General features: G+C 48.1%; 1 protein-coding gene across 4 annotated transcripts in view; it reads right to left on the bottom strand.

Moving 5' to 3' along the window:
- The window catches only part of GRIN1 (glutamate ionotropic receptor NMDA type subunit 1), a 703,940-nt gene that overhangs the window by 135,005 nt on the left and 543,546 nt on the right, over positions 1-25,389 (bottom strand). For all 4 annotated transcript variants that reach the window (XM_030206505.1, XM_030206506.1, XM_030206507.1 and 1 more), the window contains 2 exons: positions 22,957-23,114; positions 11,212-11,373 (listed from right to left, as the gene is read on the bottom strand). In XM_030206505.1, coding sequence (XP_030062365.1) covers positions 11,212-11,373; positions 22,957-23,114 — 320 coding nt within the window. The remainder of the gene's footprint in view (positions 1-11,211; positions 11,374-22,956; positions 23,115-25,389) is intronic.

Genomic DNA, 25,389 nt, shown 5'->3' with positions numbered 1-25,389 from the left:
TCCTCAGAGTGTGTATGTTTGACAGAGTATGTTTGACAGTGACTGTATGTGAGAGCAAGAGAGTGAATATGCCAGTGTGTGTGAGAGAGAGAGAGAGAGAGAGAGAGAGAGAGAGAGAGACTGTCTCCTCTGTCCCCTGCCCCCCCTCCAGCCACTCAGCGATTCTTCCCTCTCCCCTGCTCCCCCTCCAGGCACCCAGCGATTCTCCTCTGTCCCCTGCCCCCCCCCCCCGTAGCCACCCAGCGATTCTGTTCTCTCCCCTGCCCCCCCTATCCAGCCACCCAGCGATTCTCCTCTCTCCCCTGCCCCCCTCCAGGCACCCAGCGATTCTCCTCTGTCCCCTGCCCCCCCCCTGTAGCCACCCAGCGATTCTGTTCTCTCCCCTGCCCCCCTATCCAGCCACCCAGCGATTTTCCTCTCTCCCCTGCCCCCCCTCCAGCCACCCAGCGATTCTCCTCTCTCCCCTGCCCCTCCTCTCCAGCCACCCAGTGATTCTCCTCTGTCCCCTGGCCCCCCTGTAGCCACCCAGCGATTCTCCTCTCTCCCCTGCCCCCCCTCCAGGCACCCACTGAGTCTCCATCACTCCTTTGAAAGCCCTGCACATCTGTAGCCTTCCCTTCGAGTTTGTTCCCTCTGAGTCCCGCCTTCTGACACCATCTCCTCTTTCCTTGAGGGCAGGACTCTGAGGGAACGAACTGGAACGCACTGCACTCACAAGAAAACAGGGGCAGCACAGTTTGCAGGAACATTAACTGTAAATGTAACAGCAGGCACTGATGGTCAGTGCTGAACGTATTGATTTCTAATGCTGTTTGCTGCCACTGATGAAAATTTATCTCAGTTCTGGTACCCTAAAAACACGACCAGTTTAAGAAGCACTGATCGTGTTCCACTTTAAGGAGGGAAGGAAGGTGGCACGACAATGGCTGGTGTTACAGATGCAGGGTCCCAGGGCAAACATTTGAGAGGGTTCCCCCAAAGCCCATCAACAGGCTTTATGTCCAGGTTTGGATTAATCCATTGCAAAAACTACCTCCACTGTTGTTTGAATATATACCATAGACCTCAGCGGTGCCACTCACTGGATATTGATTTTAGACCCGTAATAATTATGTACTGATTTATTTGTTACATTTCTATCCCACATTTCCTCACCTATTTGCAGGCTCAATGTGGCTTACATAGTACCGTGAAGACGTTTGCCAACTCCGGTTGAGAAACAAATATAGAATGATGAGGAACAGGTGTATGTATTTGTGTCTGCAAGTCCGGAGGAGGAAGTGGAAAAGTTTGGGAAAAGCTCAGCCAGCAAGACAAAAAAAAAAACAACCCACAAAACTAAAACTCACACACACTGTCTCAGGAGCCTGGGATGGGGACACAAAAAGGAAAAAATGGAAAAGCAGATTGGGGATTGGAGGGACAGCGCTCAGTGATTGGGAGGATGGAGATAGAGATTTGGACATTGGGTGAAAAGGGTGAGCAGGTAATGAATGATTGGGAGGATGGAGATGGAGACTTGGACATTGGGTGAAAAGGGTGAGCAGGTAATGACATAATGGAAGACAGGATGGGGAGCTACAAGGAAAAGGATGATGCACTGAGGTTGAGGAACATGATGGGAAAAGGGGGAATTGATGTGCAAGGGAGTGCCCACATACTGTCTCACACACACACACACACACACACACACACACACACACACACACACACACATACACACTGTGTATCTCACACACACACAACATGTGTCTTGGTGGTCCTGAGACCTGGGAGGGGGGCCTGAGACCAGAGGGGGGAAGGAGGGTCCCTAAGACCACAAAGAGGGGGGAAGGGGGGTTCTCAGACCACAGGGGAGGGGGTCCTGACACCTGAGAGGGGGGAGGACACTCACTGTCTCACATACGCACTAGCACACACTCATTCGTACATACACACACTCTCTCACAGACACACTCGCACCCACTCTCACTCTGACACACACATACACACACACACTTGCACATTCACTCTCTTTCTCTCACACAGTCACTCTCACCGACACTCTCTCAAACATACACACTCCGCGGAAAACCTTGCTAACGCCCATTTCATTTGTGCCAGAAACGGGCCTTTTTTACCAATAAGTACATAACTATTGCCATACTGGGAAAGACCAAATGTCCATCGAGCCCAGCATCCTGTTTCCAAAAGTGGCCAATCCAGGTCAAAGATACCCGGCAAGATCCCAAAAATGTACAAAACATTTTATACTGCTTATCCCAGAAATAGTGGATTTTCCCCAAGTCCCTTTAATAACAGTCTATGGACTTTTCCTTTAGGAAGCCGTCCAAACCTTTTATAAACTCCGCTAAGCGTGGTACCGGAAGATTGGAGGGTGGCCAATGTAACGCCCATTTTTAAAAAAGGTTCCAGGGGAGATCCAGGAAATTATAGACTGGTGAGTCTGACGTCGGTGCTGGGGAAAATGGTAGAGGTTATTATTAAAAACAAAATTACAGAGCACATCCGAGGACATGGATTACTGAGACCGAGTCAGCACGGCTTTTGTGTGGGGAAATCTTGCCTGACCAATTTACTTCAATTCTTTGAAGGAGTAAACAAACATGTGGACAAAGGGGAGCCGGTTGATATTGTGTATCTGGATTTTCAAAAGGCGTTTGACAAGGTACCTCATGAAAGGCTACAGAGGAAATTGGAGGGTCATGGGATAGGAGGAAAAGTCCTATTGTGGATTAAAAACTGGTTAAAGGATAGGAAACAGAGAGTGGGGTTAAATGGGCAGTATTCACAATGGAGAAGGGTAGTTAGTGGGGTTCCTCAGGGGTCTGTGCTAGGACCGCTGCTTTTTAATATATTTATAAATGATTTAGAGATGGGAGTAACTAGCGAGGTAATTAAATTTGCTGATGACTCAAAGTTATTCAAAGTCGTTAACTCGCGACAGGATTGTGAAAAATTACAGAAGGACCTTACGAGACTGGGCGGCTAAATGGCAGATGATGTTTAATGTGAGCAAGTGCAAGGTGATGCATGTGGGAAAAAAGAACCCGAATTATAGCTACGTCATACAAGGTTCCACGTTAGGAGTTACGGACCAAGAAAGGGATCTGGGTGTCGTCGTAGATAATACACTGAAACCTTCTGCTCAGTGTGCTGCTGCGGCTCGGAAAGCAAATAGAATGTTGGGTATTATTAGGAAAGGTATGGAAAACAGGTATGAGGATGTTATAATGCCGTTGTATCGCTCCATGGTGCGACCACACCTTGAGTATTGTGTTCAATTCTGGTCGCCGCATCTCGAGAAAGATATAATGGAACTGGAAAAGGTGCAGCGAAGGGCAACTAAAATGATAGCGGGGATGGGACGACTTACCTATGAAGAAAGACTAAGGAGGCTAGGGCTTTTCAGCTTGGAGAAGAGACGGCTGAGGGGAGACATGATAGAGGTATATAAAATAATGAGTGGAACAGGTGGATGTGAAGCGTCTGTTCACCCTTTCCAAAAATACTAGGACTAGGGGGCATGCGATGAAACTACAGTGTAGTAAATTTAAAACAAATTGGAGAAAATTTTTCTTCACCCAACGCGTAATTAAACTCTGGAATTCGTTGCCGGAGAATGTGGTGAAGGCGGTTAGCTTGGCAGAGTTTAAAAGGGGGTTAGATGGTTTCCTAAAGGACAAGTCCATAAACCGCTATTAAATGGACTTGGGAAAAATCCACAATTCCGGGAATAACATGTATAGAATGTTTGTACATTTGGGAAACTTGCCAGGTGCCCTTGGCCTGGATTGGCCGCTGTCTTGGTCAGGATGCTGGGCTCGATGGACCCTTGGTCTTTTCCCAGAGTGGCATTACTTATGTACTTATGTACTTAAGCTAACTGCCTTTACCACATTCTCTGGCAACGAATTCCAGAGTTTAATCACACATTGAGTGAAGAAAAAGTTTCTCCGATTCGTTTTAAATTTACTACACTGTAGTTTCATTGCATGCCCCCTAGTCCTAGTATTTTTGGAAAGCGTGAACAGACGCTTCACATCTACCCATTCAACTCCACTCATTATTTTATAGACCTTTATCATATCTCCCCTCAGCTGCCTTTTCTCCAAGCTGAAGAGCCCTAGTCGCTTTAGCCTTTCCTCATAGGGAAGTCGTCCCATCCCGTTTATCATTTTTGTCGCCCTTCTCTGCACCTTTTCTAATTCCACTATATCTTTTTTGAGATGTGGCGACCAGAATTGAACACAATATTCGAGGTGCAGTCGCACCATGGAGCGATACAAAGGCATTATAACATCCTCATTTTTGTGTTCCATTCCTTTCCTAATAATACCTAACATTCTATTTGCTTTCTTAGCCGCAGCAACACACTGAGCAGAAGGTTTCAACGTATCATCAACAACGACACCTAGATCCCTTTCTTGGTCAGTGACTCCTAACGTGGAACCTTGCATGACATAGCAAAAAAGGCACCAAAGCTTGCAAATGAATAGAAGAAGCTGACAAAAATCATCTGCAATTCAAAAGGTTTTAAACAATTGTCATGTTTATTATTCTGTTTACCTGTGAGCTTTTAAAGTAAAATAGCCAGTCTCTCTCTCACAAATCCAATGTACCCTTTATAACATGATCGCTTGAAGTATTCATGTGATGACACTGATTAAAATCTGATAGATATTTTTAATTTGTTTTGCTATTGCTGTGATTATAATGTTACCATTCCAGCAACATTAGGTGATGGCTGCTCTTGAGTTTGTTTTTGCCCATTGCACATAAGATCTGCTCTACAGCTGTAAGCCTGATCCTGGAGGCAGGAACAGCAGGCTGCCTCACCCTACCCCCCCCCCCCTCCTCCAGGATCAAGACACTAAAGTGTACATGTAAAAGGTGGATCTTGGGAATAGAGAAAACCGGGTTTGTTTACAGTGCAGAGACACCTGGCTTTGAATTGCCAAAGCTCCCACAGAGCAGTAAATGCAAACTTAGCAAAAGCACAAATGGATCTGGACAACAGAACATAGATAAGCGCACAGCACCACCCAGCAACACTGCATGATATTGCTGGGACTTTTTTTTTTGGATATTTAAAATATAAACCACCAAATCCTTTCGATAACGGAGCTGTTTCTGTATATCTCTGGGTACAAATGCTACAGTCCCTGCATCCTTGCATTACATAGCACATTCACAGAAGTGGGATCCTCTCTATTTAATCAGTTATGTAATTTTTGCCATTTAGACTGAAAGCAACATTGACTATAACCCTGGATGTTTGACAATTGACCACTGCATGCCTTTTTATTTTACTCTGTAAGGTGCAGCCATTTCGGTTAATGAGAAGACAAGCTGTGCTTTGAAATAACTAATTTCCTGCCCTGAAATTGTTATAATTAAGAAAAGTGATTCAGAAATTGCAAGATACTGTATCAAGCTTGTGATCAATTAAATTAATAAGAGGCGGGAGCATGTATATTTGTGTGTGTGTGGGGGGGGGGGGGGGGGGGACCTTCCTACTATTATATGACAGTGTGCAGTGTAACTTTATGACATTTGTTAATTTCTGAGCTATTCTGTGGTGCGCATAGCAGTGGCGTAGCCAGAAGGCAATTTTTGGGTGGGTTAGTAGAGAAACACCTGCCACCTGATATGCCCTGCCCACGCCCCTACTCCTACTGCACACCTACCCCACTCCCAATAACTTCAATGGGAGTAGCACTGCTGGCCTCAGTGGCTGCAGGCCACATGGAGAGCTAGGGGAAATATAAGAGGGTGCACTCTTCATCCTCCACTGAGCCACGGTCCGCCAACACACATATGCTTCCCCCAAATGTGCCCTAAATATTACAGTGGGGTCCTAAAATATCAATACATCTATGAAGAAAACTGAACAAGCCAAAGTACTATAGAATACTACATAGAAAATTGATGCTAACAGAATACTTTGATCACACACACAGAACACAAATGCCAAATACAGAATAAGTGACCACAAACCATAAACAAATTAAATCAAAATCCCAAGAGGCCAGACTTGCATTTAGCACAGCACAGAGAAATACAAAGAGATGCATTTTCTCCTATTCTGTGCAAAATATGATAGCACATGCAAGAGACAGTGTTAGGGGAGGTACAAGTAGGGCAACTGCGTTTGGCCCCCTAGCCAGAGAGAACCCCAGGCCAGCTGGAAGCTGAAGAAGGTGCAGCCTGTTAGTAAGCTTTGGGTCCCCTCCTAAATATCTGCCTTGGGCCCCAGCCATATTCTAACACCAGCTCTGGCAGGATGTACATTTCAAATCTGACATAATTTAATCACAAAATAGAAAAATAAAATTCTTTTTTCTACCTTTTGTTGTCTGCTCATTTTATTTTTCCAAGTCATGTTGGTCCCAGACTCTGGTTTCTTCATCTTTCTGTCTTCTCTTAACTCACTCACCAAGGTCTCATGTCCATTTGATATTTCTACTCTCCATGTCCACTATCCATCTTCTTCCATCTCTGTACCTCTACCTTCCTCCATGTTTAGTATCTCCCTTACTCTGTGTCCCTATAATTCTCTATCCAGCTTCTCCCCTTTCTTTGTCCCCAGTGCCATTATATCTCTACCCTCTTTGACCCTATCCCATCCAGCTTCTCTCCCTCTCACCCCCTCCCCTTTCCAGTATCTGGTTTGGTTGCTTGATTCCCTGCCTGTCCGTCCGCCCTCCCTTCCTTCCTCCCTCACACTGTAGGTTTAGTATTTGTTCCCTTTTCCTTCATCTCCTTGGTCTGGTACCTCTGTTTCCCTTCCCTCCCTCTTTGTGCTGTACCAGCAGTTCTCTCCCTTCCCTCCAGTTCTCCTCCCCCTCTTTCTCCCAGGTCCAGCAGCTCTCTCCCTTCCCTCCAGTCCCTTCTTCCTCCCTTGTCCAGCAGCTCTCCAACCCCTTCCGCCTCTCCCTCCCATGTCCAACAGCTCTCTCCCTTCCATCCAGTCCCCTTCTCCTCTTTCTCCCTTGTCCAGCAGCTCTCCAGTCTCTTCTTGCTCTCCCTCCCATGTCCAGCAGCTCTGTCCCTTCCCTCCAGTCCCTTCTTCCTCTTCCTCCCTTGTCCAGCAGATCTCCAGCCCCTTCCTACTCTCCCTCCCATGTCCAGAAGCTCTCCAGCCCCTTCCTCCTCTCCCTCCCATGTCCAGCAGCTCTCAGCCACTTTCCCTCCAGGCCCGCCCATCCAACATCCTTCGCTGCTGTGACGCTGCCTTTTCTCCCGCAGCTCCGGGTATGGGCGTCCGGGAGGCAGCGTTCAGCGTTGCCTACCTGCCCTGAAATAATTCTTTTCCACAGGCTCCACTGCATCGGTCCCTGCATTCTCTCTTTCACCCGTTGCGCAGCGCTGCCATTCACACAGGCAGCTCCGCTCCCCCCTGCCACGTCCATCCAGACCTCTCTATGCACTTCCTGTTTACGTAAGGCCAGATGGACGCGGCAGGGAGGAGCGGAGCTGCCTGTGAGAATGGCAGCGCTGCGCAATGGCCGAAAAAGAGAATGCAGGGACCGATGCAGCAGAGCCTGGGGAAAAGAATTATTTCAGAACAGATAGACAATGCTGAATGCTGCCTCCCGGACAGCTGTACCTGGAGCCGCGGGAAAAAAGGCAGCAACATCAGCGAAGGATGTTGGGTGGGCGGGCCTGGAGTGAAAGTGGCTGGGCCTGGGCCCGTCCAGGCCTGCCCGTGGCTATGCCCCTGGCGCATAGGGCTATGGCCCCATGCACAGCTTCATTTTGTTGCCGTCAAGTCTGGAAGACAGAGGCATGAACCACTCAGAGAGGAGCAGGGAAGGGAAGCTTGGGGTTCCTCCAGGTCATCACAGACTCAAGAAAGCAGCAACCAGGAGAAGGTGTCAGTGCATAAACAGGAGAGGGGCAGGGGATCATTCCATCTTGCAAATATGATCCATTCACAAGAATAGCAATTTTTCATTTTCTTCGTAAATTACAAATAAAGGTATTTTTCTGCCCACCCACTCTTTTATGATCACTGTTGTTTCCCCTAAGTCAAAGTGGTACCCCCTGGATGCTATGAATTCAACTATAGCTACATTTCAGGATTTGATATTGCATGACCTGGTTCAGTTAGAAAGTGAGTTATCATTACATCATTGACATTATATCTGTGGGTGAATGGAAAGCTTTATAAGATGTTCACAATAATGATCAATTGGTAATATCTAGGGCTGATAAGAGTGGGGCTGTTGTTCTACAGACTTTGCGGGGTGGAAAGAGAGAAAGGGGAGGTGGGATAGAAAAAGAGAGAGAGAGGTAGGGTGAGGGGAAGACAGATCGGATGATGTTGCATGATGAGGAATGATCAAAAAGAGAGAAACAGGAGTATTGGAGAGAGATAGGCAATGCTGGATGGAGGGGGAGAGGGTAATTCTGGATGCTGGAAGATGAGAGACAGAAGGGCAATGTTACATAGGGAAGAGAGAGAGGTGATGTTGGATGGTGAGGGGCATCAAAGAGACAGTGGGGTGATGTTGAATAGGGGTGTAAGAGAGAGAAAGAGAGACAATGTTGGATAGTGAGAGGCATCAAAGAGATAATGTTGGATGGGGGGCAAGGCAGAGGCAGAAGAGATCCTGGATGGCTGAGAGAGAGAGAGAGAGAGAGAGAGAGAGAGAGAGAGAGAGAGAGAGAGGAGTCCTATATGGCAGATGCAGAGAGAGAGGAAATCCTGAGTGACTATAGTGGGAAGGAAGAGAGAAAGAGGAGATAAACTAAAGGGCAACAGATCTAAAACCTGGTGACCATTTGGCAACCTACTACAAACACTGATAGGCAAACCATTTTATGATTACCAGTATGGAAGGAAGGGGATGGGGCTCTGAAGCGGTTGAGAGAGGGTAGAAATGGGGTCAAAAAGATAGTGAAAGAGAGACAATAGGACATAGGGTATAGGGTAAGATAGAATGGCCTGGAGGCAAGGGAAGGAAGGAGAGACAGGGATGTTGCTGGGGCTGGTGAGAGAATGAGGCAGTGGAGGGTAGCTTAGGGCTGAGATGATGACTAAGGAAGGTGATGGGGACTAAGGAAGTGAGTGAAAGATGAAAGGTTAGGAGACTGAGGAAGGAGAGATACAAAGGGGCCAAGGGAGTGCTGGAGAGGAAGATGGGAAAAGCCATTAGGTATATGAAAATTGAAAAGGAAACTAAGGACTAGAAGTTGAGAGAAAGAGAGAATAAGAATAAAATCAAATGGGCGGATATAAATGGAAAGATAAAGTGTGTGTGTGGGGTGGGGGGGGGGCGGGGGGGAGGACGTAAAATGAAAGATCAGTGCCAGACAGAGGTAGAGAAGGAAAAGAAGAATATAAGAGGAGAGAGAAGAAATGGAAAGGGCAATCTGGAAAGAATTTGGAAGACTGACTCAAGGAATGTGGAAAAAAAGACTGGAACCAGCCCAATTAGAAAATTAAATTCCCAGACAACAAAGGTAGAAAAGAAAAATGTATTTTTATTTAATACATTGTAAGGGCTGATATGTACCTGCTTTGTAAAATGTAATTTTTTTTCTATTTTTATTTTGCAAAATACAGGAGAAAATGCATTTGTGTTTCTCTTTTACCAGTATTGTACTGTTTATAGAGTCTGGCTTGGCTTTCTTGGGCAGAGAGGACATCTCTATTTCAGCTTTTGTCTGTGTTTTTTGTGGTTCCCTATTCTGTATTAGATGAAGATCTGTCCGTGTTCTGCATGTGTGACTGAGATGAAGGATTTTGTTAGCATGTAGTGTCTACGTAGTAATGTTAACAGTTCAACAATAACAGTTTCCCAATAGTAGGTATATTGGTGCTTTATTTATAGCACTGTCTTTTCATAGGTGGGTTAGGGCTGTTATGGTGTTGCAAGTTTGGTGCTCTAGAGAAGTGTTTCTCAGGTTGGTCCTGGAGTACTCCCTTGCCAGTCAGGTTTTCAGGATATCCACAATGAATATGCATGAAAGAGATTTTCATATAATGGAGGATATTCTGAAAACCTGACTCTGAACTTTGGAAACACTGCTCTAGGGCCCAGTGTAATATTTGTAGCACTGTCTTTCATAGGTGGGTAAGGGCAGTCTGGCATCTGTCCGGATCCCCATTGTGGCCTGCATAGGTCCAATATCTGTGTAGCCTCCATCTGTCCATACCTGGGCCAGCATCTGTCTATCCTCTGTTGCTCCTGCAAACTACTGTGATGGGGTTGCAACAGAGGCAATGCTGAAAGCTAGCTCTCTTTTTCCTCTGCTGTATCCCACCTTTCTGATCTAGCTTCCTGGAGGTGGGACACAGCAGAGGAAAGGCTCCACTGGAAAGAAAGCAGCTTTCAGTGCTGCCTCTGTTTCAATTTGCAGAATAGGCTGAGAGTAGGGGGGTAGAGGGTAGATGGCAGACCTGTGCAGGGCACGGACCTGCAGCACAGGGCAGGGGTGGGGTATGAGGAGAGATGAAGAGAAGAAAGGAAGGGAGGTGCATTTTCTGGCAGCCCCTATCATTTATTCATTTTTTTATTTTATTTTCAGCACAATCTAAGTTATATATTGTACTTGGGGCAATGGAGGGCTAAGCGACTTGCCTAAGGTCACATGGAGCTGCAGAGGGAATTGAACCTGGTTCCCTAGGATCTCAACCCACTGCTGACCATCAGGCAGCAGTGGGAATCGAACCTAGTTTCCCAGGTCTACAACCCGTTGCGCTAACCATTAGGCCACTCCTCCACTCCACCATTAGGCTGCTGCTCCACTCAATGGTAGTTACACCCCTAGAACCCACACTGCCCTGTACATACTCCTTCCTGTAGGGAGGGGTTGTGGTGAACAAGGCAATCATGGAGTGCTCCTAGACAGGGCTTTTCCTGTTTTCTAACTGAAAAGAGGTACCCTCCCATCAGAGGAAGAATGCAGTTCACCGTGTGTCTCATTAGTTTCTTCACACTTAGTTGGCCTAATGAAGACAGTGCTGTGCAGAGTTCCCTCACACATAGATGGCTCAGTACATGATAGCTCCTTGTCTGTACATAGGGCTGTTTATGGACAGCTCTTTGTGGTTATAGGACCCTACAGTGATAGGACTGTCAGAGGGAGGAGCAGTGCAGTGACAGGGCTGTGTATGGATAAAGCAGTGACAGCTTCATGCAGCCCCTGGATCATGCATTTTTACACAGTGAAACAATGCACAGAGAAAAAAATACTGACTTGAGAATATTGAGTGAGACATTCTGCTTCCAGGGGCTGTCTTTCCGCATACCAATTCCAAAGCCTGAGCGGAAGAAGAGCTCTCCAGTGGTCACAAGATCACATTTCTGTGAGGCTTCGAATTCCAGCACAGCTGAATCCCAGATAAAGGCATGTAGCTTGCTGGATGGGGGAGGAAGGGAGAAAGAGAAATAAATGAGGTCATGTCCTTTCTATATTTGTGACTGAGGGCTAGATGCACTAAACTCCATGGAAGAGCCCGTCCCTTACCGATCCCTTAGCGAATCGGTAAGGGAAGGGCATGCATGAAGGAAATCGCATGTAAATGAGCTGCTCGCTGTTAGCTCATTTGCATGCAATTTCCTTGGAAGCCAGGCATGCAATTTCCTTGGAAGCCAGTCTCCCAGCTGGACATGCACAGAGCAGCCAATCGTTATGATGGCTGCTCTGCGCATGCCAAAGATGGCTTCACGTCAAAAAAAAAAAGATCATCCCTGACGAGCACTGGACTTTTTTTTTCCTACAGATTTTTTGATGGGCATCCTTCTTGGACGCGTTTTTCTTACGACCACTGCTGGAGAGAATCGGGATGTGCGAGGATGTCCAACTCAAACTATTTGGACGTCCCTTTCGATTTTGCCCCTTCTCCAGGTCTCTCTCAGCCAATCACAGCGTGTTTACTTGTCACTGGTGTCAGCTAAACACGCTGTGATTGGCTGAGACCTGGAAAGGCATAATCAAAAGGGACGTCCAAATAGTTTGATTTGGACGTCCTCGCATGTCCCGATCTCCGATTCATTAAAAAGCATTACAGGCTGGTTACTGCTGCTGAGCTTGAGCTACTCCAGCCCTCATTCCCGGTTCTGCAAACCCCTCTCCTTTCAACAGCACCATAGCTTGGCCCGCCTTTTTATTTTTGAGTGAAGGACGTCCATGTTAGGCACTTTAGAAGGACGTCCCTGACGAACACTTGAATGTTTTTTTTTCCAGATTGTCGTCCTTCTCAGACGTGTTTTGGAGCTCGCTAGGTGTTGTTCAACCCTGCAAGAATTTTCCGGGGAGGTTTGAGCAGGAAAATAGCCAAAAAAAAAAAAAAAGACAGCTGTAAGGTTTGTAAGTTTTTTTCCTTCCGATTCCCTCACAGCAGCCCCAACGAGAGGTGCAGACTTCCCGTTAGGTTTTCCACTGTAAGGGGATCGGAAAACAGAAGTGCATTGCATCGCATCGCATCGCATACACATCCTATATAATAATTCTCACCTCCAACGTTCTGAGGCTGCCTGGAACCGTGGATTCCAGCCAGAGCTGCTCAGGAAAGTGGAGCAGGGTTGCCATATAAAAAAAAAATTCCCACACAAAACTACTCAAAACCCGCCCAAAAACCGCACACACCCCACCCCCGACGTCATCACCCCCGCCCTTCCGTCATCACCCCCACCCCCGCCGTCATCAACCCCGCCCTTCCGTCATCATCCCGCCCTCGCCGTCATCAGCCCCACCCCTTCCGTCATCACCCCGCCCCCGCCCCCGCCGCCATCAGCCCCACCCCCACCGTCATCAGCCCCGCCCCCACCATCATCGCCCCACCCAAAATGCCACCAAACCACGCCCAAAACATCACAAACCCCGCCTCTGTTGCCAATTAGCCCCACCCCCCACCGGCCAAAAAACCGCCCAAAACCCACACAGAAAAAAGAAAACGAGCTCAAAAAACCGCAACCCGCAGCGGGCAAAAGTTTCCCGCGGCGGGTTGCGGAAAACCGCCCAATTGGGCGGGAAAACCGCCCATCTGGCAACCCTGAAGTGGAGTAGATAAAAGTGATGTCATTCCTGAAGTGCCACTGATTGGCTGCTATGACATGCTGCAGGACATTCAATAGACAGGAGTGGAAGTGAACAAAGCAAGTCTATGGTAAGCAAGGAAGCCCATTGGTTAATCTCTGATTCCACTCCCCAAAGCAGCCGTCATTCCTATACACTCAAAAAAAAAAAAAACCTAGGAGCTGCTTCTCATTGCCGTTTTTACAGCTGTTTCCACTGGACAAAAGGAGGGGGGAGACACACAGACCCTGCAACTGGGAAAAAGGGAGGGGGGACCCTGCAACTGGGAAAAAGGGAGGATGGGAGGAGGGGGACCCTGCAACTGGGAGGAAGCAAGGAAGGGAGGGAGGGAGGGGGGACACCCCTGCAAATGGGAGACATACCGGAGGGGATGACATAAGTACATAAGTACATAAGTAGTGCCATACTGGGAAAGACCAAAGGTCCATCTAGCCCAGCATCCTGTCACCGACAGTGGCCAATCCAGGTCAAGGGCACCTGGCACGCTCCCCAAACGTAAAAACATTCCAGACAAGTTATACCTAAAAATGCGGAATTTTTCCAAGTCCATTTAATAGCGGTCTATGGACTTGTCCTTTAGGAATCTATCTAACCCCTTTTTAAACTCCGTCAAGCTAACCGCCCGTACCACGTTCTCCGGCAACGAATTCCAGAGTCTAATTACAAGTTGGGTGAAGAAAAATTTTCTCCGATTCGTTTTAAATTTACCACACTGTAGCTTCAACTCATGCCCTCTAGTCCTAGTATTTTTGGATAGCGTGAACAGTCGCTTCACATCCACCCGATCCATTCCACTCATTATTTTATACACTTCTATCATATCTCCCCTCAGCCGTCTCTTCTCCAAGCTGAAAAGCCCTAGCCTTCTCAGCCTCTCTTCATAGGAAAGTCGTCCCATCCCCACTATCATTTTCGTCGCCCTTCGCTGTACCTTTTCCAATTCTACTATATCTTTTTTGAGATAAGGAGACCAGTACTGAACACAATACTCCAGGTGCGGTCGCACCATGGAGCGATACTGGGAGAGAGGGGGGACCCTGGCACATACTCTCATTCTCACACACACACTCGCACCCAGTCTCACTCTCTCTCTGTCACACACACACACACACACACACTCGCATATTCACACTCACTCTCAACATACACACTCAGAGGAAAACCTTGCTAGCACCCGTTTCCTTTAAAACAGAAACGGGCCTTTTTTTACTAGTTATAATACTAATTTGCTCATTTGCATTCCGTTTTCGTTAGCTGCTACCGTGACAGGAAAATGGCTTGGTGAACCCTTTTGTGCATGTGCCGGGTTACTACATGCGCGTTAAACTGGCTAGAACCAGTTTAAAATCCATGTTGCTGGCTCGTTACGTTTAGCCCTGAGACCAGAAGTAAAATAAATGTCAGTAATAACTATCAACTAGACTAATTAAGGCTACTCCATGAAGTTAGTCCACACACATGATGGAAATTCTATGATAGGGCAACTACAGGAACCCAGAGGGCATGTGGTAAGACCATAGTCTATAAAGGAAAGAAGGTACCTACTTTTCTTTATAGAATAGTAGTGTAGCCAGGTATATATGTACATAAGTGCTTAGGCACAGCCACTTAGGCAATCCATACAGCTGGAGTATTATTGCCTAAGGGCTGCAAATACCCGAGTAACTTACAGAATTCTATAAGTTATGTATGTAGGTTTAATCCCTCCTTGTGCACCACCCAAGCTCCACCCGTGTTTACATCCCCTTGCAAATACATGCTATGTTGTGTTAAGTGAATATTTACATGTATCAGCAGGGAGGAGTGTTTGACTGAATTCTCACAGCCCGATGATCAGAACTCCCGTGGTAAACCAACAGCGCGGAAACCATACTATAAGAACAGCGCAGAAAACTAGATTGCCAATACTCAAAGGAAATGGAATGCAAATTATATGCGCGCTGTTAAAGCAAAAGCAAGTAGGGGGGGATGTGCTTGGCGCATGTGCACAAAGGTTTAACGATAAGCCCAGATCCTGTGTGCATGCGCCAGGCAAACCCGAATGTGAAGCACACATTGCTATCTGTTTTTTGCACCTTTAAATACAAGCTTTTCAAATTTTTTTTTTACATGGAAGACTTATATTTAAACACAGGAAACAGGTGTCAGTGTGTGCTTTCTCTTTTGGGTTTGCTCAGACTCATGCACATTCGTGTCTCAAAATTGGCACTTATAGGGGCTTTCACGGGCTTCCTTCTGCTTCAAAATTAAAGAAAAACTGGCAGATTTTAAAGTGAAATCTTCACTTCAAACACCCTAACGCCTATTCCAAGCTGGTGTTATTTTTCAGTGAAAAGGGCAGCTTTGTTTTGTGTGCTGTTTTCTGAGCATTGGGAGGGAATAGGAAATGACCTCATTAACAACCATTTGACTGCATTAACATGCTATTTGTCCTAATCTTTGGCACACTCCTTGTTTCCCCCCCCCCCACCCCCGCATTAGAGCCTCTGAGCATTCTGCATTCACTAATGCAGGTGCTAGTCCGATGCTAATGGCCTCTAGCACCCACATTTGCTTCTGAGCGTCAGCCTGTCAGTGCTTCAAATTTAGTCTACTAGTAGAATAAAATCCCTTGGCTGACCTGATTTATTGGCAATTCAATTTAAAGGTCAATGCTCTGTTCAGATTCTGGTGGGCTGGAATTCTAAGTTCTGTACTCATTTATTGGCAAGCAGACTGGTATCCTTCAGTTGAACTTTCTGACTTTCCAGAGAAGGCTGCAAATTGCAGGAAAGTGGTAGAACAAAAAGAATGTCTCGGATAATCAGTGGGAGGCTCTGGTGGCAGCAGAATCCTCTTTTGACTATAAAACAAACTCCCCAGAAAATAAATACATTAGGTTTTACATCTCCCAGCCTCTAACCTACCATCTGCTACAGGGCCGCCGAGAAACTGGGCCGGGCCCGGCGCCGCCACCGCCGCCCCCCTCCCGAGGTCATCGTCGTCCTCGCCGCTCGCCCTCCACCCACCCCCTCCATCCACCACCGGGCCGGGCCCCCCTGAATTCAAATCATAGCGCCTCACCTCGACCTTGCTCTGTGTGAAAGAAGCGCAGCAGCAGCAGTCTGCAGATCGCTTCCCTTCGGGCCTTCCCTCCCTGTGTCCCGCCCTCACGCAAGTTACTTCAGACGAGGGCGGGATACAGGGAGGGAAGGCCCGAAGGGAGCCGATCTGCAGACTGCCGCTGCTGCGCTTCTTTCACGCGGAGCAAGGTCGAGGTAAGGCGCTATGATTTGAATTGAGGGGGCCCGGCCTGGTGGTGGACGGAGGGGGGCGGGTGGAGGGGACTGCGGCACCATACCCCCCTTGGAGGCCCGGGCCCGGGGAATTTTGTCCCCTCTGCCCCCCCTCTTGGCGGCCCTGATCTGCTAGGGAAAGCCTTCAAGCCAAGCCTTGTCATTATAGGTCTCATAAATACTGACAAGTCGATTCTCAGAACTCCCGTGGTAACACCAACAGAACACACCCCATTCCGCCAGAACAGCACAGCAAACTAGCTCTCCAATGCTCAAAGGAAATGATATTCTACTACTACTACTTAACATTTCTAGAGCGCTACTAGGGTTACGCAGCGCTGTACAATTTAACAAAGAGAGACAGTCCCTGCTCAAAGAGCTTACAATCTAATAGACAAGTGAACGGTCGGTCCGATAGGGGCAGTCAAATTGGGGCATTCTGGATTCACTGAACGGTAAGGATTAGGTGCCGAACGCAGCATTGAAGAGGTGGGCTTTAAGCAAAGACTTGAAGACGGGCAGGGAGGGGGCTTGGCGTAAGGGTTCAGGAAGGTTGTTCCAAGCATAGGGTGAGGCGAGGCAGAATGAGCGGAGCCTGGAGTTGGCGGTGGTGGAGAAGGGTACTGAGAGGAGGGATTTATCCTGTGAACGGAGGTTACGGGCGGGAACGTAAGGGGAGATGAGGGTAGAGAGGTAGTGAGGGGCAGCAGACTGAGTGCATTTGTAGGTAAGAAGGAGAAGCTTGAATTGAATGCGGTATCTGATCGGAAGCCAGTGAAGTGACCTGAGGAGAGGGGTGATATGAGTATATCGGTTCTGGCGGAATATGAGATGTGCAGCAGAGTTCTGAACAGACTGAAGGGGGGATAGATGGCTAAGTGGGAGGCCGGTGAGGAGTAAGTTGCAGTAGTCCAGGCGAGAGGTAATGAGAGCGTGGACGAGAGTTCGGGTGGTGTGTTCAGAGAGGAAAGGGCGAATTTTGCTGATGTTAAAGAGGAAGAAGCGACAGGTCTTGGCTATCTGCTGGATATGCGCAGAGAAGGAGAGAGAGGAGTCAAAGATGACTCCGAGGTTGCGGGCAGATGAGACGGGGAGGATGAGGGTGTTATCAACTGAGATAGAAAGTGGAGGAAGAGGAGAAGTGGGTTTTGGTGGAAAGACGATAAGCTCGGTCTTGGACATGTTCAGTTTCAGGTGGCGGTTGGACATCCAGGCAGCAATGTCGGATAAGCAGGCCGATACCTTTGCCTGGGTCTCCGCGGTGATGTCTGGTGTGGAGAGATACAGTTGGGTGTCATCAGCATAGAGATGATACTGGAAACCATGAGATGAGATCAGGGAGCCCAGGGAAGAGGTGTAGATTGAGAAGAGAAGGGGTCCAAGGACCGATCCCTGGGGAACACCAACAGATAAGGGGATGGGGGTGGAGGAAGATCCATGAGAGTGAACTTTGAAGGTGCGGTGGGAGAGATAGGAGGAGAACCAGGAGAGGACAGAGCCCTGGAACCCAAATGAGGACAGTGTGGCAAGAAGTAAGTCATGATTGACAGTGTCAAAAGCGGCGGATAGATCCAGGAGGATGAGGATGGAGTAGTGGCCTCTGGATTTGGCAAGGAACAGGTCATTACAGACTTTAGAAAGTGCTGTTTCTGTCGAGTGAAGAGGGCGAAAACCGGATTGAAGCGGATCAAGGATGGCATGAGAGGAGAGAAAATCAAGGCAGCGGCTGTGGACTGCGCGCTCAAGTGTCTTGGAGAGGAAGGGTAGGAGGGAGATGGGGCGGTAGTTGGAGGGACAGGTAGGGTCTAGTGATGGTTTTTTGAGGAGTGGCGTGACTACAGTATGCTTGAAGGTGTTGGGGACAGTTGCAGTGGAGAGAGAGAGGTTGAGGATATGACAGATGGAGGGGGTGATAGTAGGAGAGATGGTGTTAAGTAAGTTGGTGGGGATGGGATCAGAGGAACAAGTGGTGCATTTTGAGGAGGAAAGAAGGCGGGCGGTTTCCTCCTCGGAGATATCAGGAAAGGAGGAGAAGGAGGTCTGGGTTGGTTGGTTGAGGGAGAGGGTTGAAGGGTGAAGAGGAGGAGGTGGCTTGGTAGTGAACTCAAGGTTGATCTTTTGCACCTTGTCGCGGAAGTAGTCAGCCAGTGATTGAGGAGAGAGTGACGGGGGGGTGGGAGCGGAGGGCACTTTGAGGAGGGAGTTAAGGGTGGCGAAGAGACGACGAGGGTTAGAGCTGAGAGAATTAGTCAATTGGGTGTAATAGTCCTGTTTGGCAAGGAATAGTGAGGACTGGAAGGAGGATAGCATGAATTTGTAGTGAAGGAAATCTGAATGGGTGCGAGATTTCCTCCAGAGGCGTTCAGCAGATCGGGCGCAGGAGCGAAGGTAACGGATGCAAGGGGTCAGCCAGGGCTGGGGATTAGTACGTCTTGTGGGACGGGAGGTGGATGGTGCAAGGGTGTCCAGAGCAGAGGAGAGAGTGGCATTGTAAGCGGAGACAGCCTCGTCAACAGACTCGGAGGACATGATGGAGGGGAGGAGATTAGAAATACTAGATGATAAGGTGGGAGGGTCAATAATCTGGAGATTCCTGGAAGTAGTGGTTAATGTTGGGCGGGGCTGAGGGGGAGGGTGAAGAAGTGTGAAGGTGATCAGGTGATGATCAGAGACAGGAAGAGCTGAGGTGTGGAAATTGGAGGGTGAGCCGGAAGAGGAGAGGACGAGGTCAAGGCAATGGCCATCACGGTGAGTAGGGGTGGTGGAACATAGCTGGAGGTTGAAGGAGGATGTTAGAGTGAGGAACTGAGAAGCGTGAGAGTTGGACAGGTCATCAACGTGTATGTTGAAGTCTCCGAGAATGAGGGATGGAGATGAGGGTTCAATAAAAACAGAAAGTCGGTGAGATATTCAAATTATATCTGCGCTGTAAAAGCAAAAGCACAGGGAGGAACATGCTTGGCACATGCGCAGAGTTTTGTGGTAAGTGCAGTTCTTCTGCGCATGTGCCAGGCAAACCTGATCATGAAGTGCTCTTCTTCTGTGCCTTTAAATATAAGCTTTTCATTTTTATTTTTACTTGGAAGGCTTATATTTAAGCACAGAAATAGGCACCAATGTGTGCTTTCATTTTCAGGTTTGTTCGGATTCGAGCATATTTCTGTACCAGTGCTTACAGGTTTGCAGGGCTTTCTTCCTCTTCCAAAAGAAATCAAAACTGGCACATTTTAAAATGAAAATCAAAAGAAATCCTCTCTTCAAAACTCCCACCGCCAGCTCCGAGTAGGGTTTGTTTGTTCACTGAGCACTGGGAAGGCATAGCAAATGACATAATTAACATACATTTGACTACATTTAAATACAATTTTCGGCCATCACTGGTGTGCACGCTGTTCCATGTGGTAAAGGAGCATTCCATGCAGATTAAAATGTGTGCTATTCCTATGCTAACTGTCCTAATTGTTGATAGTAGGTTTTGAGAATCGGCCCATGAGTCTTTTACTGCCGGACAACTACAATAAAAAGGCATATAGATTGCTACTGAAGTGCAGGAAACAGAATCTAAAGTGGCCAACCTGTATGGATGCATGAGAAGAAGAGAAATCTGATCTACTCTGTGACTACCAGCAAGGCACCCTTCAAGCAGATGATCAAAAGCCCCACGCTGTTCCAAACAGCGCTCTAAAATAGCTTTGGAACAGCGCGGGGCTTTACCGTACCGATGATCAGAGATAATTGCATGCAAATTTAAGCACGCAATTATCTCTGATCATGGGGTAGAAGTGCGGGAGAATTGTGCCTGAGCCCAAACCTGTGTCAAAATTGTGCCAAACCTGTGTCAAATTGTGTCAAAAGCCCAAACCTGTCAAACACAGGGGCTGGAGGTCCATGGGACCACCAGGCCCCAACTACCCCTGCCCCTGCCTCTGGTCCCCCCGACGATCCCCCCCCCCAGGTAAGCGACCAACCAACCCCCCACCCCCCAGTGACAGGGGGGCTGGAGGTCTGCTGGACCTCCGGTCCCCCCCATGATCCCCCCCAGGTTCAGGGAGGGCTGGAGATCTGGTGGGTCTCCAGCCCCCCCTAGTCCTCCAGCAAGGGGTCCCTGGTGGTCCAGACCCCCTACCTTGTGTTTTCGAGGAGGGAGGGTAGCCTGCCTCCCTCTTCTTCCTGCAATGCTGCAAAATGGTGGCACCCAGCCCTGCCCCGTGTATCCTGGGATGCGCTGGGCAGGGCTATACACCATATAAAGGAGTTTCTCCCTTATATGGTATATAGCTCCACCCAGCGCATCCCAAGATACACTGGGCAGGGCTGGGTGCCACCATTTTGCGGCGTCGCAGGAAGAGGACGGAGGCAGGCTACCCTCCCTCCTCCAACACACGGTAGGGAGACTGGACCACCAGGGACCCCTTGCTGTGGGACTAGGGGGGGCTGGAGACCCACCGGATCTCCAGCCCTCCTGAACCTGGGGGGGGATCGTTGGGGGGGACCGGAGATCCAGTGGACCTCCAGCTCCCTGTTGCTGGCAAGTTTGTTGTTGGGGAGAATGGGTGCCTGCCAGCATGCAAATGCATGCTGGACAGGACTCACCATTCCTCCCCAATGATTTGCAAACCCTAACGCCAGCTCAGAGCTGGCATTGGGTTTACCATGGCCAGCGACCCAATCTTTGGCACGCTGGCCGCTGATAATTGGCGATGAATATGTTTAGCCCTGTTTAGCAAGCATTTGCATGCTAGTTGCGTTCAGAGCCCTTAAGCGCGTTGTTTCACACGCTCACGGGCTCTGATCATGGGGCATTAGCAAACGCCGGTGCTCATATGGCGCTAAGAGCCTCTAGCGCTGGCGTTTGCTTCTGATCATCCCCCTGCCTGAGCACAATCCTTTGTGATCCAGGAACATCTTAAGGCTAAAGAACTAAAGTATCACCTCTGCAGGAGTATCTGTGGATTCCAGCACAGCTAAAGAAATTCTACTCAGTCACCATTTGAACTCAGTCTTCCTGAGTTTCATCAAGTTTGCCAGCAACTGTAAGTGATAACCAAAGGAGAATTGATAAGCCTATCTGCATCCTGCAGTGGAAGCAAGGACAAGAAGAACTGTGTTTGATCCCTGCCACCTTGTAGGATATAGGAGTTAAGGGAGTGCAGCAAGGGAAGATAGGCCAGAGCAGGCCAATGACCTAGACAAATAACTAAAAAGAAGAACCGAATAGTTAGAGAGATTGCGCAGACTTGTCACATAGTTTAAAAACATTAACGACAAGTGTGTATGACCTGTGTGGCAGTGCTGATGAGAATGTATGAGAGTTCAGTGCACTTTGAGCATGGCAAAAATGGTGATATTATAAGCTCTTCAGGAAAGGGACTTACACATATGAATTGCCTTAAAAAAAGCCTGCATGGAGATTATTCTGGAACATGAGAGGGATGAAGACTGGGTGAGAGATGATAGGTGGAAAGAATAGACAGGCAGATAAGAGGGAAAGGATAGAGAGCTGGGTGAAAAACCTTTAAAATGAGAGAACACCTTAGCTTCTGGGGGGGGGGGGGGGGGAGTCTGGTGGGCACTTGGGAAGCCAGGTGACTGCTAGCTCTTCTTCCCACTTCTAATCTTTTCTTTTTCTTATGTTTTAGTAAGCTGTTTGTGCACTGCTTCTGCTATGATCGTGTCTGTCATTTGCAGTAAAGAAAAATAAAGAGAAGTTGCTGAATTGACAACCGGTTGTGTGAGAATTATTGGGTAAGCTTCACCCCATTGCAGAGATGGCGTAAAGAAGGTAAACCTCACAAATGAGTGTATGCCAGAGCTGCACTCAGGCGGTACAGGGTGAAATGCTGGAGGGACATTTGTAAATATTTTGGCTAAAGTTACTGTTCTGTTTGCTATATGTTGATTGCCTTTGCCACTGCTACAAATTATAAGTGACTTTGAGAAAGCCATAGTTAAATTCTGGTTCAGAACAACCTTATTGGTGTCAACTGAGTTGCTGTGTTTAGAGTTATAAAAGTCAGAACTGCCTGTTTGGACTCCTGGATATTTATCCAGGCCCAGCCTTGGCCCCACAATCAATAAATTTGTTTTGCCTAGGCAAATACTCAAACCCAGGGTTACGTACAGAATAGTGCTGAGGTGGAGCTTTGGCAGTTACATGTTTATGTCCACACATATAGGCGTGTAAATGTCATAATTCTTTTTTTTTTAATTAATGCAATTTAATTACAACATCCAAGTATTATACTTGTAAGGAAAATAGAATGTAATAAAGTAAAATTTATATAAAGAAATAACATGTTAATTAAAAAACAATGTAAAATAAATAAATAAATAAACATTATCTGGTTAGTATTCAAAACAATTTAACTGGCCAGGAACAGCCACTGACCGATTAAATTGCTTGTTTGGGGCTATCTTCTAATTTTCAGTGGCACTTAACCAGTTATTTCTGCTGTTGCAGAATGCACACAAAAGTTTTCAATAAAATTGTATCATTTACATCTTATCTAAATTAACTAATATAGCAACTGCATTATCACTGTCATTTTATAGAGAGCATCACCATTGTGTCACACACTGCCCTGCTACTGTAACACCTCAGTAACCATTAGTGACCGGGTTCCCTTACTTGTCCCGCACAGCCTGGATTGCCTCCATTGCACTCTCGTAGTTGTGCTTCTCCATGTGGCGATACATTGTGCTCAGTTCCACTTGCCTCCGGAAATAAATATCCACTGAGCTCTGCTTGACAGTGGCGTAGATAAACTTATCTGAAGGGTTGCGTAGCTGGGAAAAGACAGAGTAAAAAAAGTGCAATTATTTAAATAAGATAACGTTAAAGGAAAATAGCATGCATCCAGGCCAGCATTGATGTACTTAGCTAATTTATGTACTGCTTGGTTATTATTTTGATTTTACAGTCACCATTTTTTGGACCATTTAAAAAAAAAAAAAAAAGTCCACATGAAAAACATACAAAATTCAGCCATTGGGATGTAGGAGGAGCCAGCGTTCTTAGTAGACTGGCCACAGAGACATCCCAGCAGAGCAGTGGGGCACCCTAGGGGGCACTGCAATAGACTTCACATAAAAGGTTCTAGGTACACATCTCACCCTTACCCTCTTATATAATGTGTATAGCGAACCCTCAAAAACCCACAAAAAACGTACTGTACCCAATTATACACCACTATAATAGCCCTTATGGCCGCATGTGTCACCTATATGTGGGTACAGTAGGTTTTTGGTGGGTTTTGGGGGGCTGACACTTTCCACTGCAAGTGTAACAGAGTGGATTATGGTCCCCTTCTCCACAGTGCACTGCACTGACCACCAGTGGTGTATCGAGGGCAGGGTGGTGGGGGCAGTCTGCCCTGGGTGCACATGGGAGGAGGGGTTCAGGGAGCAGCCGTGTGGCTGTCAACTCCGCTGGTTCCCTGCTCCCTCTGCTGTTACTTCCTGTTCCGGAGCAGAAGGAGCAGGGAACCAGCGGAGCCGACAGCCGCGTGGCTGTTCCCAGCAGGTAGGAAGAATGCACCGGGGGGGGGGGGGGGGGGGGGGGGGACCACACACGCTGTGCCAGGGCTGGTGGTGTCGTGCTGAACCCGGGGAGGACAGATGACGCTGCACCGGGGGGGGGGGGGGGGGAGGGTGCGCAGTGGCAATCCGCCCAGGTGGCAGCCGACCAAGGAACACCACTGCTGACCACTAGACTACTCCATGGACCTGCTTGCTGCTCTTATAGGACTGGCCATAACATCTGAAGCTGTCATAGAGGATGATATGTACTATTTTATTCACATCTTTGGGAAGTGGAAGGGGGTCAGTGACAACTGGGGGAATAAGGGGGTGTCATTTCTTTAATCCTCCAGTGGACATCTGGTCATTTAGGGCACTTTTTTATGGCTTAGTCATCATTGAAACAGGTCTAAATCAAACCGTCTAACATTTAGCCCTGGACATTTTTGTTTTGTTAGTGTTAGTTAAGCCCAAATCCCACCCGACATGCACCCTTGTGAGTTGGACACACTGCAAATGAACAGCATAGAAAAACTTCTAAAAAATGGGTTTCAAACATAACGATTTGGACATTTTTGTGAAAAAGAAGTCCATCTGCTGGTTTCTTTGTGGACGCTTTTCTCTGTCAAAAATGAGCCCATAGAGCACTTAAAAGTGGGCACACAGGGATCAGTTACAGGGCCGTGCCTACACGGTAAGCGGGGTAAGCACGGCAGGGGGGCGCCGTCCTCTGGGGGGTGCCGCCGCACTATGCTTACCTCGCCCTCCCACTTCCATTGCCCAACTGCCCGCCCTCTTCTCTCCCGCAAGAATAAAGATCCCTTTCCTTTTTTTTCTTTTAACTTTACCTCCGTCCGGCAGCGCAGGTGCAGCGTCAGTGAAGGAGGCGGTGCTCCCGACGTGTCTAGCCTTCCCATCCCTTCACTCAGTGTTCCGCCTTCTTCTGACGTCAAGGAAATGATGTCAGAAGAAGGCGGGACACTTAGTGAAGAGAAGGCTAGACACGTCGGGAGCGCCGCCTCCACTGACGCTGCGCCTGCACTGCCGGACAGAGGTAAATTTAAAAGAAAAAAAAAGGAAAGGGATGTTGGGGGGGGGGGGGGAGAAGAGGGCGGGCAGCTGGGACATGGGAGCAGGAGGGCAGGGGACAGATGGGCATGGATGGATGGGAGGGTAGGGCTCAGGGAGAGAGGGGAATTGCTGGATAGGGATGAATGGAGGGGGCAGGGGAGAGAGGAGCATGGATGGATATGGATTGCAGGGCAGGGCTCAGGGAGAGAGGGAAATTGCTGGATAGGGATGAATGGAGGGGCAGGGGACAGATGGGCATGGATGGATATGGATTGCATGGCAGGGCTCAGGGAGAGAGGGGAATTGCGGATAGGGATGAATGGAGGGGGCAGGGGACAGAGGAGCATGGATGGGCATGGACTGGGAGGGCAGGGCTCAGAGAGAGAGGGGAAATGCTGGATAGGGATGAATGGAGGGGGCAGGGGACAGAGGAGCATGGATGGGCATGGATTGGGAGGGCAGGGCTCAGGGA

This window comes from Microcaecilia unicolor, chromosome 6 (assembly GCF_901765095.1).
Source record: "Microcaecilia unicolor chromosome 6, aMicUni1.1, whole genome shotgun sequence".
In the NCBI taxonomy this organism is placed as follows: Eukaryota; Metazoa; Chordata; class Amphibia; order Gymnophiona; family Siphonopidae; genus Microcaecilia; species Microcaecilia unicolor.
This window is presented reverse-complemented; position numbering and strand designations above follow the sequence as displayed.